Source organism: Mirounga angustirostris, unplaced genomic scaffold (genome assembly GCF_029215605.1).
Source record: "Mirounga angustirostris isolate CCGP_5_RB_7025 unplaced genomic scaffold, mMirAng1.0.hap1 SCAF_6, whole genome shotgun sequence".
NCBI lineage: Eukaryota > Metazoa > Chordata > Mammalia > Carnivora > Phocidae > Mirounga > Mirounga angustirostris.
The window spans coordinates 28,241,635-28,259,108 of NW_026991714.1; the positions used below are offsets into that span (position 1 = coordinate 28,241,635).

Sequence of the window (17,474 nt, forward strand, 5' to 3'; positions counted from 1 at the left end):
ACTAAACAACAGATTGTCAATGTAGATAAAACAGCATCATACTGGAAGATGGCATCTAGGACTCTCACATCTAAAGAGAAGTCAGTGCCTGGCTTCAAAGTCCCACAGGACAGGCTGACTTGCTTGTTAGGGGCTCACGTAGCCGGTGACTTTAAATTGAAGCCAGTGCTCATTTACTATTCTGAAAATCCTATAGCCCTTAAGAATTATGCTAAATCTACTTTGCTTGTGCTCTATAAATGGAACAAGCCTGGATGACAGCACATCTGTTTATAACTTCGTTTACTGAATATTTTAAGCACACTGTTGAGACCTATTGCTCAGAAAAAAAAAAGATTCCTTTCAAAATATGACCGCTCACTGACAATGCACCTGGTCACCCAAGAGTTCTAATGGAGATGCCCAACGAGATTAATGTTTTATGCCTGCTAACACAACATCCAGTCTGTAGCATAAGAATCAAAGAGGAGGGGTGCCTGGGTGGCTCAGTCGTTAAGTCAGTTCGGCTCAGGTCATGATCTCAGGGTCCTGGGATCGAGCCCCGCATCGGGCTCCCTGCTCGGCAGGAGGCCTGCTTCTCCCTCTCCACTCCCCCTGCTTGTGTTCCCTCTCTCGCTGTATCTCTCTCTGCCAAATAAAAAAAAAAATCTTTAAAAAAAGAATCAGAGAGTAATTTTGACTTTCAAATCTTACTATTTAAGAAATACATTTTGAGGGGCGCCTGGGTGGCTCAGTCAATTAAGCAACTGCCTTTGGCTCAGATAATGATCCCAGGGTCCTGGGATTGGGCCCTGCGTTGGCCTTCGTGCTCAGCGATGGAGTCTGCTTCTCCCTCTGCCCCTCCCCCTGCTCATGCTCTCACCCTCTCTCTAATAAATAAAAAAATCTATTAAAAAAAAAAAGACATACATTTTGTAAAGCTATAGCTGCCATACATAGTGATTCCTGTGATGAATCTGGGCAAATTGCAAAGCTTCTGGAAAGCACCATTCTAGATGCCATTAAGAATATTCGTGATTCATGGGAAGAGATCAAAATACCAATATTAACAGGGGTTTAGAAGTTGATTCCAACTCTCATGGATGACTCTGAAGGGCTCAAGATTTCAGGGGAGGAAGTAAGTGCAGATGTGGTGGAAATGGTGAGAGAACTAGAATTTGAAGTGGAGCTTAAAGATGTGACTGAAATTGCTACAATCTCATGATAAACTTTAATGGATGAGGGGTTACTTCTTATGGATGAACAAAGGAAGTGGATTCTTGAGATGGAATCTACTGGTGAAAATGCTGTGAAGATCTATGAAATGACAACAAAGGATTTAGAATAATATACAGAGTTACTAAAACGGTGGCAGGGTTTGAGAGGATTGGCTCCAATTCTGAAAGAAGTTCTACTGTAGGTAAAATGCTGTCAAACAGCATCGCATGCTACAGAGAAATTATTTGGGAAAGGAAGAATCAACTGATGTGACACACTTCATTGTAGTCTTAGTTTAAGAAATTGCCATAGCTGCGCCAACCTTCAGCAATCAGTCCCCTGATCAGTCAGCAACCATCAACATCAAGGCAAGACCCTCCACCAGCAAAGATTGACTTGCTAAAAGCTCAGATGATGATCAGCATCTTTTAGGAATAAAGTATTTTTAATTAAGATAAGTATACTGTTTTTTAGACATAATGTTACTGCACACTTTAACAGAATACAGTGTAAACATAACCTTAATATGCACTGGGAAACCAAAAAATTCATTTGACTCGCTTTATGGCAATATCTGATTTATTGCCGTCATCTGGAACCATACCCACAATGTTTCCAGAGTGTGCCTGTACATCTAAAAAGCTGATGCACAGCAAAGGAAATCAACAAAATGAGAAGGCAACCTACTGAATAGGAGAAAATTTTTGCAAATCATGTGTCTGATAGGGGTTAATATCCAGTGTATAAAGAACACGCACAGCCCAACAGCAAAAGAACAATCCAATTAAAAACTGGAGGATCTAAATAGACATTTTTCCAAAGAAGACATACAGATGCTCAACATCACTATCAGGAAAATGCAAATCAAAACCACAATGAAATATCACCTCACATCTGTTAGGATACTATTATATTACCAAAAAGATAAGAAATAACAAGTGTTGGTGAGGATGTGGAGAAAAAAGAATCCTTGGTGCACTGCTGGCAGGAATGTAAACTGGTACAGCCACTGTGGAAGACAGTATGGAGGCTCCCCCCAAAATTAAAAATAGAACTACCATATGATCCAGCATTTTCACTTCTGGGTATTTATCCAAAGAAACAAAAACACTAACTTGAAAAGATATATGCACCCCCATGTCCACTGCATCCTTATTTACAATAGCCAAAATTCGGAAACAAACTAAATGTCCACTGACTAACGAATGGATAAAGAAAACGGTGTGTGTGTGTGTGTGTGTGTGTGTGTGTGTGTGTGTGTTTGCCAGAGATGGGGGGTGGGAGGGGTGGGTAGGGAGGAGAGGGCCAAAATGGATGGAGTCAAAAGGTACAAACTTCCAGTTATACAATAAGTAAGTCATGGGGAAGGAATGTACAACATGTCAACTATAGTTAATACTGTATTGTATATTTGGAAGTTGCTAAGAGAATAGATCTTAAAAGTTCTTTCCATAAGAGAAATAAAAATTCTGTAACTGGGACGCCTGGGTGGCTCAGTCAGTTAAGTATCTGCCTTTAAATTTAAAATCTTTAAAAAATTCTGTAACTAAAATAAAATCATATATTGTGCTATTATTTGTATTGCCCACCATAAGTACACTGTAAAAAATCAGTTATTGCGCTATTATTATTTTTATCACTCATAATGAGTACACTGTTTGGCTTTCCTATCTCTGTAACTAAAGTTACTTTCTTCTTTTTTTAATTTAATTTAAAAAAATTTTAAAGATTTTATTTATTTGTCAGAGAGAAAGAGAGAGAGCACAAGCAGGGGGAGTGGTAGGCAGAGGGAGAAGCAGGCTCCCTGCTCAGCAAAGAGTCCAACGCTGGACTCCATCACAGGACCCTGGGATCATGACCCAAGCTGAAGGCAGACATTTAACTGACTGAGCCACCCAGGCGTCCCTAAAGTTACCTTCCATGGTAAATTCTAACTATCACAATTGGATTCCACTGGAATAGCCATCCAAAGGATATTTATACAAATAGAAAAGCTTAATACCAAGAAAAAGTCACCCATGCAGTGTTTCATATTCAAGGCTTATCCAAGTAAACAGGTTAAAAGCTACTGAAAATAATCTGTGTCTCTCTCTCTCTCTTTTTATTTTTTGAGAGGGAGGGAGGGAGGGAGAGGGGGAGAGGGAGAGACAGAATCTTAAGCAGGCTCCATGCTCAGTGCAGAGCCCAATTCGGGGCTCGATCTCATGACCCTAAGATCATGACCTGAGCCAAAATCAAGAGTTGGAAGCTTAATGGACTGAGCTACCCAGGTGCCCCATGATCTATGTCTATATTTTTTAAAATGTTTTATTTTGAAATAATTCCTAGACTTAAAGAGGTGACAAATAGTACATAGAGTTCATGCATATCCTTTACCCACATTCCTGATATTTTTTTTTTTTTTAAGATTTTATTTATTTGACACAGAGAGAGAGACATAGCAAGAGAGGGAACACAAGCAGGGGGAGTGGAAGAGGGAGAAGCAGGCTTCCTGCTGAGCAGGGAGCCCGATGCGGGGCTCGAACCCAGGATCCTGGGATCATGACCTGAGCCGAAGGCAGACGCTTAACGACTGAGCCACCCAGGCACCCCACATTCCTCTGATATTAACAACTTACAACACAACTGTGGTTCAGTGATCAAAACCAAGAAACTAACATGGGTGTAATACTATAAACTACAGACTTGGTTAGAATTTCACCAGTTTTTTTCCCCCTTACTGTCCCTTCTCTGTTTCAGGATCCAATCCAAGACCCCACAATGTACTTGGTTGTCATGTCTCTTCAGTTTCCTCCAATGCATGACATTCTTTCATTCTTTCCTTGTCTTTTTTTTTTTTTTTTAAGACTAAAAGCTCCAAGGTGTATTATTTCAGATAGGTGTTACTGCTATCTATACCCTCACCCCATTTATTAAGCCATTTCAATAACTTCACGTTCATTAACTTACAATGAGGTCTAGAGCCCAACCAGGATGAGACAGAATGTGTTCCAAGTTAGAAGGGGATAGGATCACTTCCCACTGATGTCTCCCATGGAACCTCTGCACTCCAACTGCACAATTAAGGTTTTCTTCCTACACATCTGAATGTGACCTTTGGGATCCTCTGGCTGTGGCTGGTTTGGTCTCCTGATTCTAATGGCCTGCTGCTTTGTTGCCTAGCAGGTCGATCCAAGCTTTCGCACCTCCCCCTCTTGTCGGCCTTGATTATGTGTGTGTGAGGTTCGGGGGAACCCACCAGTCTGAGGGTGGCGTTCGCTTGCCTGAAGGAGGAAGCACCATTCTAGCATAGACTGTCCTTAATCCTACTGCAGCAAATGTCTCCATTCTGGGGATGGTGAGTCCTAGAAGGTCATGGCCAAGCAGATGTCCTGAGTGGCTTCCCCTGTGGGAGCCATCTGGTCACTTGCTTTTTATCACATTTCTAATAGCTGCTCCATTTCCTCCAGGGCTGCTGTAAAATCATTTACTTGACTGTTACATAAAGTCTGCTGTTCTAGGAACCGGGCCCTCTCTTCTTCTTTCATCTTCAACTTGACTTTTAAGGCCTGTAACTCCTCCGTCTGCTTTTTGGCCGTTTCGTTAAAGAACTTCAGCTCATCTTGCAAAGTATCTAACAGCAACATGGAGTCTGTGTGATCTGCGGCAGATTCCCGCTGTGATGCCAGGGTCTCACTGCCTAAAACTGGGTTGAGGCCCTTGCTCTCCAAAACTGCCAAGCAGTTGTCTTGGAACTTCTCCAGCAGCTCCACCTTTTGGGTCAGGTCCTTCAGTTCTCCCTGAGTTTCAGTCAACTTCTGGTACAGCTGCTTGTTGATGGCCTCTAAGAGCTGGTTCTTATCCTTGAGCTCTTCCTCTGATTTCTGCTTACTCAGCGGTTTGTAACTCTTTCTGATGTTCTTCCTCATGGCAGTGTCTGCAGCTTTTACCTGCCTATTCTCTCGTCTCGGTTTGGTGATTTTTGTAACATCATTCTCTGAACCTCCTGAATGAAGTCTGGAAACATCCGCTTCTTTGGACTTAACGGGTAATAGGCTCTTAGAAGTGGCTCGAGTTTGTGTGTCTGCCGGCAGGCCGCCGCTCTGCACAGCGGGGGGTTGCAGAGTGTATATGGTCTTAACCACGCTGGTCATCGTAATGAGGCGGCACGGCTGGGTCCCAGGCTCCTGCAGCTCCTGCCCGCAGCCCTCGTTGCCCTGGTTCTCTTTCCTTGCCTTTTATGACCAGAACACTTCTGATGAGTAATGATCAGTTACTTTGTAGAATGTCTCAATGTGCATTTGACCCTAGTTTCCTCACGATTATATTGAGGTTATTCATTTTTGGCAAAAATATCAGAGAAGTGACGCTGTGTCCTCAGTATATCCTATCAGGGAATAGTTAATGTTGAAAAATTACTAGAAATGTTAACCGTGATCACGGTAATGTGGGACCTACTGGGTTTCTTCACTGTATAGGTACTGTTTTTCCCTTTGTGATTGATAAAAATCTTGGGAGAGATACTTTGAAATTATGCTAATATCCTATTTCTTTTTAAACTTTGACACACTGATTTTAGTACCCACCTGTAGATCCTGTCTGCAGTGATTATTAATGGTGCTTTTGTATTTCTTTTATTCTCTTTACTCTTATTTATTGCAATTCTTTTCTAATGAAGAACTGTCTCTTCTTTCTTTATCCAATTACTTCTTTACACCAGTGTAGACTCATGTTATTTATTTTATTCTATAGTTTTAATCCAGTACTATCATTATTTAGTTTTCCAAATTGTTCTACTTTGGCCATTGGCACTCCTTTCATTTGGCTCCTATATACTTCTATACACTGCCATCCTTTTTACAGTACTGCCTTTTTTTCTGATATCACAAGATATTCCAGGCTTATCTTGTATTTTCCCTTAGGCCCTGGAATCAACTTTTTCTCCAAGGATCCCTAGTGCTTATTTTATTGGAGAATGCTATTTCAAAACCAGATCTGGATGCTCGCTGTGCTCATTGCTACTGAGGTATCACTGTTCGTTCCTAAGCCCTCTCAGAGAACCCCACGAGGAAATATATGTATGTGAACGTACGCCTATACATCCATCCATCCATATACTGACACCTCAGATGCCAATCCAATGACCTCAAAGGTCATCCTACTTTTCTTCTTTTCCTGATGTAACTTTTTCTCTACCATTGATAAATCTGGGTCTCATTTTTTAAAAAAGATTTATTTGAGAGAGAGAGTGTGTGTGTGTGTGCACGCGAGCATGCAGAGGGGAGGGGCAGAGGGAGAGGGAGAGAGAAACTCCAAGCATGGAGCCAACTTGGGGCTTGATCTCACGACCTGAGATCACAACGGAGATCATGACCTGAGCTGGAAAACCAAGAGGCTGATGCTTAACCGACTGCGCCACCCAGGTGCCCCTGGCTCTCATTTTCTATAATAAATTGACTTACTCATTTCAATCTTAGTATACATGTAAACTAATTACAGAACTATTATCCCATACTCTTTTGAAAAACAGACATATTAACTGGAGGACAATTTTTGTATATAGTTCTTTTTGACTTTAATCTTACAATAAATATGCAGTCAAAATATTATTTTCCAAAGTTACTTAGGTTAATTCTTTTCTCTCCTAACACTTAATAATAACTATGCTATTCATTTGCAGTACAGTTAGGTTATTTGTTATTACTTCCATTTTGGGCCCCCTCCACTGTCTGATTTTAAATATTTATTTTAGGGGGTACTACTATGATTCTCAGTCAAAGCTATACAAAAAGGAACATTCCAAGAAGCGTTGCTCCCTTTTCATTCCTATTAACTTCTTTCCACCCTTTCCCCACTCACTCCACATAGGTAAATGATCAATTTCTGGTTTATCTTTCCTGTATATCGTTTGCATAAATGAATATAGATACATCTGTATTTTCTTTTTTAAAGATTTTATTTATTTATTTGATAGAGAGAGACAGCGAGAGTGGGAACACAAGCAGGGGAAGGCAGTTCTTAACCAACTGAGGCACGCAGGTGCCCCACATCTGTATTTTCTTATGTCCTCTTGTTTATATGAACAGTTCTATACTCTGCTTTTTTGCAGGTTTTTTTTTCAATTAACATTATATTCTGGAATTCATTCCAAATCAGTTTGGAGATTTCTCATTCTTTTTTTTTTATAGCTGTATAATATACCACTGTATAAATCTATTTTTTCAAATACCCTCATACACACACACACACATTAATGTAGGCAGTTAGATTGCTTCTAATATTCTGCTTTTATAAACAATGCCACAGTAAACAATGCTGTGCAGTATATATTTTCATATATATTGAAGGTGTACCTTCAGGGTAGATGCCCAGAAGTGGGTCTGCTGGGTCAAATGGTAAGTGCAGGGACACCTGGGTGGCTCAGTGGGTTAAGCATCTGCCTTCAGCTCAGGTCATGATCCCAGGGTCCTGGGATCCAGTCCCACATCAGGCCCCTTGCTCAGCGGGGAGCCTGCTTCTCCCTCTGCCTGCCACTCCCCCTGCTTGTACTCTCTCTCTCTCCTTGACAAATAAATAAAAACGTTTTTTTTTTTTAAGATTTTATCTATTTATTTGAGAGAGAGAGAATGAGAGAGAGCACATGAGAGGGGGGAGGGTCAGAGGGAGAAGCAGACCCCCTGCCGAGCAGGGAGCCCGATGCGGGACTCGATCCCGGGACTCCAGGATCATGACCTGAGCCGAAGGCAGTCGCTTAACCAACTGAGCCACCCAGGCGCCCCAACAAATAAATAAAATCTTAAAAAATAGGTAAGTGCATACATAGTATTGTTAGGTATGGCCAATTTTCCTCCAAAAGGGCTGTACCAATTTGCACCCCACTAGCAATGTTAAGAGTATTTTTCCACAGTCTTGGGGCGCCTGGGTGGCTCAGTCGTTAAGCGTCTGCCTTCGGCTCAGGTCATGATCCCAGGGTCCTGGGATTGAGTCCCGCATCGGGCTCCCTGCTCCGCAGGAAGCCCGCTTCTCCCTCTCCCACTCCCCCTGCTTGTGTTCCCTCTCTCGCTGTGTCTCTCTCTGTCAAATAAATAAAATCTTTAAAAAAAAAAAAAGAGTATTTTTCCACAGTCTCATCAACAGAATGTGGTATTGTAATTTAAAAAATTTGCCAGGCTGATAGATAAGAAATGGTATCTTGATGTTGTTTTAATTTGTAGTTCTCTAATCACTTTAAACTTTTTTTGTATGTCCGAGTGCTTTTTTTGAAGGGGTGTGTGTGATTTGTCTGTCCATGTCTCTCCTATTTTTCTACTAGAGTTTTTTGGTCCTTTGTTCCTCATTTTTTTTTTTTTTAACAGTTTAATCTTGTTTTATCTTCATAACAACACTGTGAATTAGGCAGGGCAGGTATCATTAAACCATTTGGGAGATTGAGCAGGAAGCTATGGCTCAGAAAAGTTAAGGGATTTTGTCAAGATCTAAAAGCTAGAATGAGTCCCTGGTTTCAGCTCTGATGTGTAAAGGCTATCAGAGATCAAAGCAGCTGAAGACCGACCTTGAAGCTTACTCTGCTATTCTCCATGTTGTCCCTGACCCTTCCATTCCAGGTTTGGTTTTCAGGGACTCTGCTCCACAGGCAAGAGACTCCATGCAGAGGCACCCAAGATAGTACCCTTCTCTGTTCTGGGGCTGCCCACGATGGTATGAGGAAAGCAGGACTCTAAATTAGTAACTGCCCACTGAGGAATGAAGGTCAGTTCTATCCTTCCAGTTACCTCCCCCAGAAGACCAACCTGCTGAGTGTAGGATTCAGAAAAGATGGTTGGATCCAGCCAGTTCACAACAGTGACAGACTCACAAAGATACATGTATCATTTAAATAAATACACATCTGTGATATTCTAGGCCCCAACAGATCACCATGCCAAACACGCTCCATGGACTCCAGATAAATAAGCTAGTTCACACTGTCTAGGCCCAGGGATTTCATACCTTGGGGCCTCTCAGGGAACCAGGGCTCCTCTGCCAGGCTGCCCAGAGGAGAAAGATCCAGCCCTCTCCTCAGAGAGAAGGGTGAGCACCAGCAGCTTTTCCTGGCAGTGCCCTGAAGCAGCAACAGGGAAAAGGGCGAGGAAGAAGACTTCACCGAACACCCCTCCACCCAGCGTCATGTCCCTGTACCAGTCTCAGCATACAGAAAGGTTTTTGCTTGTTGCTTAACCACAAATGATGGCATAAAGGTCTTCCAGAGGGGCTGGCATGGAGGTCTTTTAGGGACACCCCTTGACTCAATCCTTGGGGCAGGGCCATCAGGAGGGGCAGGGGACTCAAGGTATCTCAGGTTCCTCCAAAGGATCCGGTTGAGCAGGACTGGTCTTGTTCCAGTGGAAGAGATCCCACTTGTGTCCCTGGAAGGATGGAAAGATGTAAGCGGCTCTGCTGGGGCCTCTAACAGCCTGGGAGGGTTGGCACTAGGCACCCCTACCTTTAGGGGTGAAGCGGTCTCCTGTGTGTGGCTGAGCAGTCTGTGCACCTCATTGCCTGGGGCACAAAGTGGAGGTGAAAGGGCCAGGGCTGGCTCCTTTTCCCCCTCTGCTTCACGACCCCCTGGGGGCCTCTGGGTCTGCAGTTGCAAGTAGAGCTGCTGGAGCCTTGCCATCTGCTCCCGCACTATGCAAAGGTATTGCAGGTATTGGAGACTCTGCCTAGTTTAGGCCCCAGGTACTGCACCATCTCTGCTTTTCCCATGGCTGCCTCTAGGTCAATTTCTGCTCCTAGGTCAATTCCTGCTTCAGTGGCCTCCTGTTTCCTTGCTCCAAAAAGGGGCACTTCACATTCAGGCTCACTTGGCTTCAGGGAGTGGTGGTGTTGTGACACGCTGGCAGGGGAAGTTGGGAGCTGGTGGGACTGCTCCAGCTTACAGTTGGCCAGGAGCCTGCCTAGATGGGCAGGAGGTTCCATGGCAGCAAGGGTCAGGGGCTCAGGGGGCTGTCCCCAACCACCATCTCCACTCCTGTGTCCTGGGAGGCCAGTTTGAGAAGTGGTTCCTGCCTCCTGAGACCTCTCAGCTCGCCATTCCCCTTCCAGAAATCCAGTGAGCAACCTTGAGAGGCATCCAGGATCCATCTGTAGGTGCTGCTGACTCCAGGTACTATACAGCTGCATGCCAGGTCCTTGCCAACCCCATCTGCCATCTTTTTTTTTTTTTTTAAAGATTTTATTTATTTATTTGAGAGAGAGCATGAGAAAGAGAGAGCACGAGAGGCGGGAGGGTCAGAGGGAGAAACAGACTCCCCGCTGAGCAGGGAGCCTGATGCGGGACTCGATCCCAGGACTCCAGGATCATGACCTGAGCCGAAGGCAGTCGCTTAACCAACTGAGCCACCCCGGCGCCCCCCATCTGCCATCTCGTAACACCTTGATTTTTCAGGCCAAGTCTTTCCCTGCTAGCCACAGGTTGTCTAGGTTGCTCCATCCTAACCCCATCCTCCTAGACAGCATCCCCACCCCATTCTTCTTTCCCAAATAAAGATAGGGAAACACAGCCCTCAATTTTTTTTTTCAGAGCCTTCAATTCTATAAGAGTTCTTTACATACAAAGAATATTATCCTTCTGTCTGTGTATGTTGTGAAAAATTTCTCCCAGTTTTTCAGCTGTCTTTTGACTTTCTATATGGTGGTTTTTGTCATGCAAATGAAAAACATTATTTTATGCAGTCAAATGTATCAATCTTTTATTGCCTCTGAATTTTGTGTCATAGTCAGAAAGCCTTTCCTTATGCCAAGGTTAAAGAAAAATTCATCCATATCTTCTTCTATAACTTATATTGTTTCATTTTTTAAATATTTAGATTCCTAATCCATTTGGAGTTTACTTTTTTGTATGGTATGAGGTATTTATCTAATTCCAAATAGCTACCCAGTTGTCCCAGCACCCTTTATTAAGAAGTCCATCTTTACCCCAATGATTTGAGATGCCACCTTTATCTATACTATATTTCTGTAGGTACTTGTGTCTATTTCTATTTTATTCCACAGTTCTATTTGTGTATTCATGCACAAGTGCCATGCTGTTTGTTTTAATTATAGAGGCTTTATATAATGTTTTAATGTCTGGTAGAACTAGTCCCTCCACAAAGTTTTCCTTTTCAGTGTTTTTGGAGCTATTCTTTCACGTTTGTTTTTCTGTGAAATTTAGAATCAACTTCTGTACTCCTCTATAATGTTGAGTTGTTCCATCCAAGGACAGCACATGTCTTTCCATTTGTTCAAGTCTACTTTTCCCCCCCATTTTTCTATAAATACTTTAATACATATCTCTGAAAGATAATTTTTCAATTGAGGTAAAATTCACATAAAATTAACCATTTCTTTTTTTTGTTTTTTTATACATTTTTTTTTTTAAAGATTTTATTTATTTGACAGAGAGAGAGACAGTGAGAGAGGGAACACAAGCAGGGGGAGTGGGAGAGGGAGAAGCAGCTTCCCGCGGATACTTAGTGTGATGATGCGGGGCTCGATCCCAGGACCCTGAAGCTGAAGACAGCCGCTTAACGACTGAGCCACCCAGGCGCCCCTTTTTTGTTTTTTTAAATTAACCATTTTAAAATGAAAAATTCAGTGACATTTAGTACATTCACAATGTTGTGCAATCACCACCTCTACCTAATTCCAAAACATTTCCATCATCCTAAAATAAAACCCATACCCATTAAGCAGTTATGTTCAAGTTTACTTTTTTATGTGCATGTCTTTTTTATTGTTATGTTAATCACCATACATTACATCATTAGTTTTTGATGTAGTGTTCCATGATTCATTGTTTGCGTATAACACCCAGTGCTCCATGCAGAATGTGCCCTCTTTAATACCCATCACCAGGCTAACCCATCCTCCCACCCCGCTCCCCTCTAGAACCCCCAGTTTGTTTTTCAGAACCATGAGAGACAATGGACTCTGAAAATCAAGTTTACTTTTTAAGTCTTTCAGGACTGTTAATAGTTTCCCCCAATAGGTTCTTGTACATTTCCTGTTAATTTTATCCCTAAGTATTTTTCTTTGTTGCTATTGTAAATGGACTTTTAAAAAACCACCATTATGTCCTCTAGCCTTTTGTTTGTCTATATGAAGGCTATTGATTTTTGCATTTTATGCCCTACCTCTTTTTTTTTTTTTAAAGATTTTATTTATTTATTTGAGACAGAATGAGAGAGAGCACATGAGAGGGAGGAGGGTCAGAGGGAGAAGCAGACTCCCTGCCGAGCAGGGAGCCCGATGCGGGACTCGATCCCGGGACTCCAGGATCATGACCTGAGCCGAAGGCAGTCGCTTAACCAACTGAGCCACCCAGGCGCCCCCCAAATCCTTAGATTCTTAACTCATTCTTATTACACCCTTATTTTAAGCTGTAGTTTTTTTAAAAGATGTTTTTATTTTTTATTTTATTATTTATTTAGAGAAAGAACGAGAGCAAAAGCGAGCGGGGAGGGGCAAAGGGAGAGGGAGAGAGAGAATTCCACCCAGACTCCCTGCTGAGCAGGGAGACCCATATGAGGCTCGATTTCATAACCCATGAGATCATGAACTGAGACGAAACCAAGAGTTGGATGCCTAACTGATTGAGCAACCCAAGCACTCCTCAACTGCAGTTTTTAATACAATCTTATGGCACCTATCTTTTCACCCAGGAAAGAAGAATTTTTGCAAGAGCACCACAAAAGAAGCCACAATATTTCTAAAGAATTTAGTTAAGTGATTAAAACACAAGCAAACACTTCAAACCTGTAGAATTACCTCTAAATATACTGAAATTCATTCTAATTCTTAGGACTGGTTTGGTGAGCCCAGGCTCTGGTAAGTCTGTGAAACTATAAACAGAAAAAACACTAGGTGTCCACAACGCAAAGTTATGGGAATCAACTTTCAGAATGGACTAAAACACTTATGAGTCAGATATAATTCTGGAAGACCTCCTGGATACCAACCAGTGTCCAAGTTTAATGGAAAAAAGCTCTTTAAAATGCATGTGTGAAATTCAATTAAAGGAGAAAGAGCACTTGTAAAGGTACCCACCCCCACTTTCTTTGACTTCAGATACTTAGTGTGATGATGGATGTTAACTTTACAGCCCCAAGTCTGTTTAGAAGTCACTGTCCACCCAAGTTTAGCTTCCTTGGATACAGTCAGCCAATTCTGTGACAATTATGTGTTATCTTTCAGGATGTTCCATACGTATTCATAAATTACATGGGCCATACAGTATTTTCTTTTAAAGTACTTATTTCAATTTTTGTGTGGACCACTGTGATATGGGTTTTAATGCTCCTGGCAAGAGCACAATTTATGGATCATTATTACAGGGACAAACTAAAATGGGGTCAAGATGAGCAAAATTTTTAATCATACGATATGAAAAAGATACTGAGGTATAAAAATCAGAGTTTTTGAGAAGATATGAAACTTGAGGCAAGGCTATAAAGCTTAAACAAATCTGAATAATTACCTTTCCAATGAAAGCACAGATACTGTTACAGTTGTAGGGTAACACTACGGCTCACAGAAGGGAAATGGAACCACCCACTTTCCATCAGTCAACAATGGCATCAATTAGAAGAATTGTTACAGCATGAAGACCAGGCAAACTCTATACACAGGTCCTGCCACGTTCGGGGGGTCCTTTCTCATCAACCTAAGAACATCAAGTCTACTTTTTTTAAAGAAAAGCTTAGTGTGAATACATTTTTTTTTTTCATACCACTGCCAGAAGAAGGTAGTACTCTAGTAAAGATCACAATAGCTGGGAGCTCTCCACTCTAACACAAGCTTTAAATTAATCTTGTCTAGTATTGAGATCATCAAAGATCACACCCCAATTTCCACTAATCACTTTGCATATACTGCTGAGATTGCAAGGGATGGTGAGAGTAAGAGGCTATCGGAAGATTAAGGTCCATGCGGGATCAAGAAACCTGAGTCAACTAGGGGATCTGTACCTACAACAAGCATTATAAGATAGATTTCTCTGAAAGTTTATTTCCTCCACATAGGAAAGAAGAGGCTTGAAAGTTCAAGTAATATGACTCTCTGCTCAAAAGCATTAATGGGAAAGAAAATCTTCAAATAATATAATCACCATTAACTAAAGACAAATTTTAAAAACAGACTGGATAAACAACAGATTTTCTTTTCTACAGGCTCCCACAGTTTCAAAACCAGTGGCCATATGATCAGCTCTGGTTTGGAAATCCCAAAACTTCAAAGACCAAGAACTCACCTGCATTAGGTTATAAGGGGATATGAGGGAAAGTTCAATTATTATTTATTTAATCCAATTTATTCCGCCTAGACTATATACCCATTAGAAATATAGGGGTATCAGTCACCACGGGAGAGTTTCATGCCATAAAACTTAGTTTATTTAAAAGCTATATGAAGAATTGTTTACAAGGAATGATAGTGGTGGTGTGGTGACGGGTGAACTCTGTGCTTTAAAACTAATGCACAGAAGGAAAAGCCAGAGAAAAATCCTTAAGTTCTCTGACTTGTTTTAAACCATCAACATGGCTGTTCCTATCCAGTGCTGATTTCTGCTAAGTAGTAAAAATTCTATTTACAGATACTTACTTAACAGAGACCATATATTTTTTGAAGAAATACAACTAAGTAAATCTGTAAAGAAAAGGTACTTTTACTTATATTTTTGTGTATTGGGGGATTTCCAGTTTTGCTGATTGGTGTCTTTAACAATTTCTTTAGAAAGCATTAGAAAGAACAGCTAAATAACTTGCTTTGGGATGATTAAGGCAGAAAAGTACAAGAGACACAAAGATACATAGCTGTTTTATTTTGTCTTGCTTGGAAAGGACAATTCAGATTAAACTAAGATTCAATCTACAATCAATTAAGCCGAAGGGGGACCATTCAAATGGGTTGTATAAAGTTAGCTTTCTAATGCCATTTTTGTTAGACTTAATTTCTCTAGTTCCTTTTCCCAAGGTGAAGATAGACCTGTTCTGTCAATCTGGGTTTTCACCTTGACTGTAGGTTCTTGAGTACTTTTATCCAGCCCAAAATGGTATGCTCTGACATCCTTTCTAAGAAAGCTTTTGCCCTCATCCCTTAACTCATTCTCTGGTGTTTTAGACTGGTGTTTAGACTTTTGCTCTGCTCTCTCATTATCCTTGCTCCCCTTTCACGCCACTAGGCAAAAACATTATCTGTCTAAAACCTGGCTTAGAAGGGAAGATCCAAAGGAGAGCATGGAGAATAAAGGATTAAGTTAAGAAACATATACTATTGGTCTTAAGGGTCTACTAAAGAGACATGAGACTTGGTAGTGCTTTGACAGTCAGGGAAGCTACTACTAGGAAGAACTATGAATAGGGTTTGGTTGGGAAAGGAGGTAGTTCTGAGTAAAGCTCTGGAGAAGCCCCCTTTTCTCACGGGGGTTGGTAAGCACCACAAAACCACAGCTGAAAGGAAAAAGAAAACTCCACCACTGGCCTTTTTCCGAGCGTGGCCGCCTTCCGCTCGGCTCAGTGCCCGCCACATGCCCAGGAGTGCGTCTGGATCCTTGAGGGGCTCCCTTCGCAGGTGACAGTGCTTACGCTATACTGTAAGAGAGCCAGAAAAGTGCCCATGAGAACCAGAAAGCAAACCTCCAGCTAGCAGGAACATCTCTCTAGGCATCTAAGATGGGGGTGGGGGTGGGGAGATCAACACAGATACTTGGGCAGCATCTGAATGCCAGGAAAAGTGAGGGAGAGATAATTCCCCCCCCCCCCAGTTCAATATAATGGTGATGGAAAAAAGTATTTTATGTGATGTATCTGCTAGGAGCAAGACAGAAAAGACTAAGTCAAAGCCAAATGGTGGGGGAAAATGTCTTCACTTCCAATAGACGGAAAGAAATAAGAGAAGAAAATGACCTAGGGTCTAAATTTCGTTATATAAGAGTCTGCTATGCTGGCCTGGAGAATTAGAGCTTATGAATGAAAGCAACTCATTCTACCACTTGGGTGATGCTGCTCTTAGAGGAAAGTAGAGACAGAAGGAAAACCTTCATTCTAAGATATAAAAAAGTAAAGCATAAATAAACCAAAAATAAGAGCTGATATTCTCATAAGTCATGATCTTGTAAGTCAGACAAAAAAGAAAAGCTCAGTAGACATTAGACTTTGATGTAAGAGATCTCTGGCAGTTCACAACCTTTCCGATCTTTTTTAACTACTATGTTTATAAAATGCTTGATATGACCCTGCCTGTTAAATAAAACAAGAATTAGAAGAATGCTCTAACAGATCAAAAGAGTTTTATTTTTCCTCTGTTGAGGCAGAACTCAATTCCTGCAAATTCGGCTTATCAAACTCAAAATCTCAATCTTCCTAAGGAAAAAAGAAAGGGGACCATTTATCTGTTGGAATACTGTAACAGCAGAGGAACTTCCAAACTTTCAAGTAATATGCTTCTTAATTCCAGATGGGAGTGTGTCTGAAGAAGGTGGTTTGTGGTACCATCTCCTTCTCTAATGAACCACTGTTAAATAAGGTTTCTATTCAGAAAGGTTTGTTGGGTTTCCTCAGATTCCTAGTGACTGGGGAAAATGGAAAGCACAGGAACTCAAGAACATCATTCCAGGACACCAGGCTGATTTTATCTTGATCCTTTTGAAATCAACCCAGTATCAGAGATGGATCTCTCACATATATACACTTCCTTGGCTTAGACTTAAGACAGTAGGCTCCCATTCTGGAAAACACAGTAACTAATTACTTCTTGGAAAATTTCAGTTGGCAGACTAAATGACCAGAATGTACTTTGGGCTCCAGCAACCTCAATTTTCTAGGATAAATGCTTCTTAAAATCTCATCTTCCCAAGAATCTGGTCAGAGTATGTCAACCTCTCTTGTCTGTCCATTTAACAGAGGAGGGTTAACAAATGATCTGTGTTCTTTCCTTCAAAATTAGAAATTCTTCCACTTAAGCTCCAGGACTAGGACTAGGCAACCAAGGAAGGTGGTACATCTGTTTGTCAAAGGGAGCAGACTGGTAAATCTTAAAGATCAACTGGGACCAGTCCTTCATGTGAGGCAATAATAAATGGCTTACAAAGACAGTGTGGTAATTTGTGTTTAACCAGATTTGGTTGTTACCTGACACTGGACCCCAGGAACCAAAAAGATCAAAAGATTACCAGAACACAAATGATAACAGACACCAACTCTCAGATTTCTCATTAACTTCAAGTTCTAAGGAAGTGTGTTTCCTAGGACCAGAAAGCAAGGTTCTTCCACTAGGATAAA

General features: G+C 41.4%; 2 protein-coding genes and 1 pseudogene across 5 annotated transcripts in view; all 3 read right to left on the minus strand.

Annotated features, from left to right (window-relative positions):
* The window catches only part of IPO9 (importin 9), a 62,855-nt gene that overhangs the window by 42,818 nt on the left and 2,563 nt on the right, over positions 1 to 17,474 (minus strand). Inside the window, exon 2 of one of the 3 annotated variants that reach the window (XM_064594019.1) lies at positions 15,676 to 15,785. The exons of the other annotated variants lie outside the window; for them this stretch is intronic. The gene's annotated coding sequence lies outside the window, so the exon portion shown is untranslated. The remainder of the gene's footprint in view (positions 1 to 15,675; positions 15,786 to 17,474) is intronic. 3 annotated transcript variants of the gene reach the window in all.
* On the minus strand, positions 672 to 5,414 carry LOC123846028 (small kinetochore-associated protein-like; the record flags this gene model as incomplete). The annotated part of the gene is made up of 1 exon (XM_054507784.2): positions 672 to 5,414. A coding segment is annotated over one exon (801 nt), but the record flags the coding sequence as incomplete, so codon positions are not given.
* Positions 8,270 to 15,668, minus strand: LOC123846027 (uncharacterized protein C8orf58-like; annotated as a pseudogene). The gene has a single exon (XR_008506244.2). The product of XR_008506244.2 is annotated as an uncharacterized protein C8orf58-like (transcript).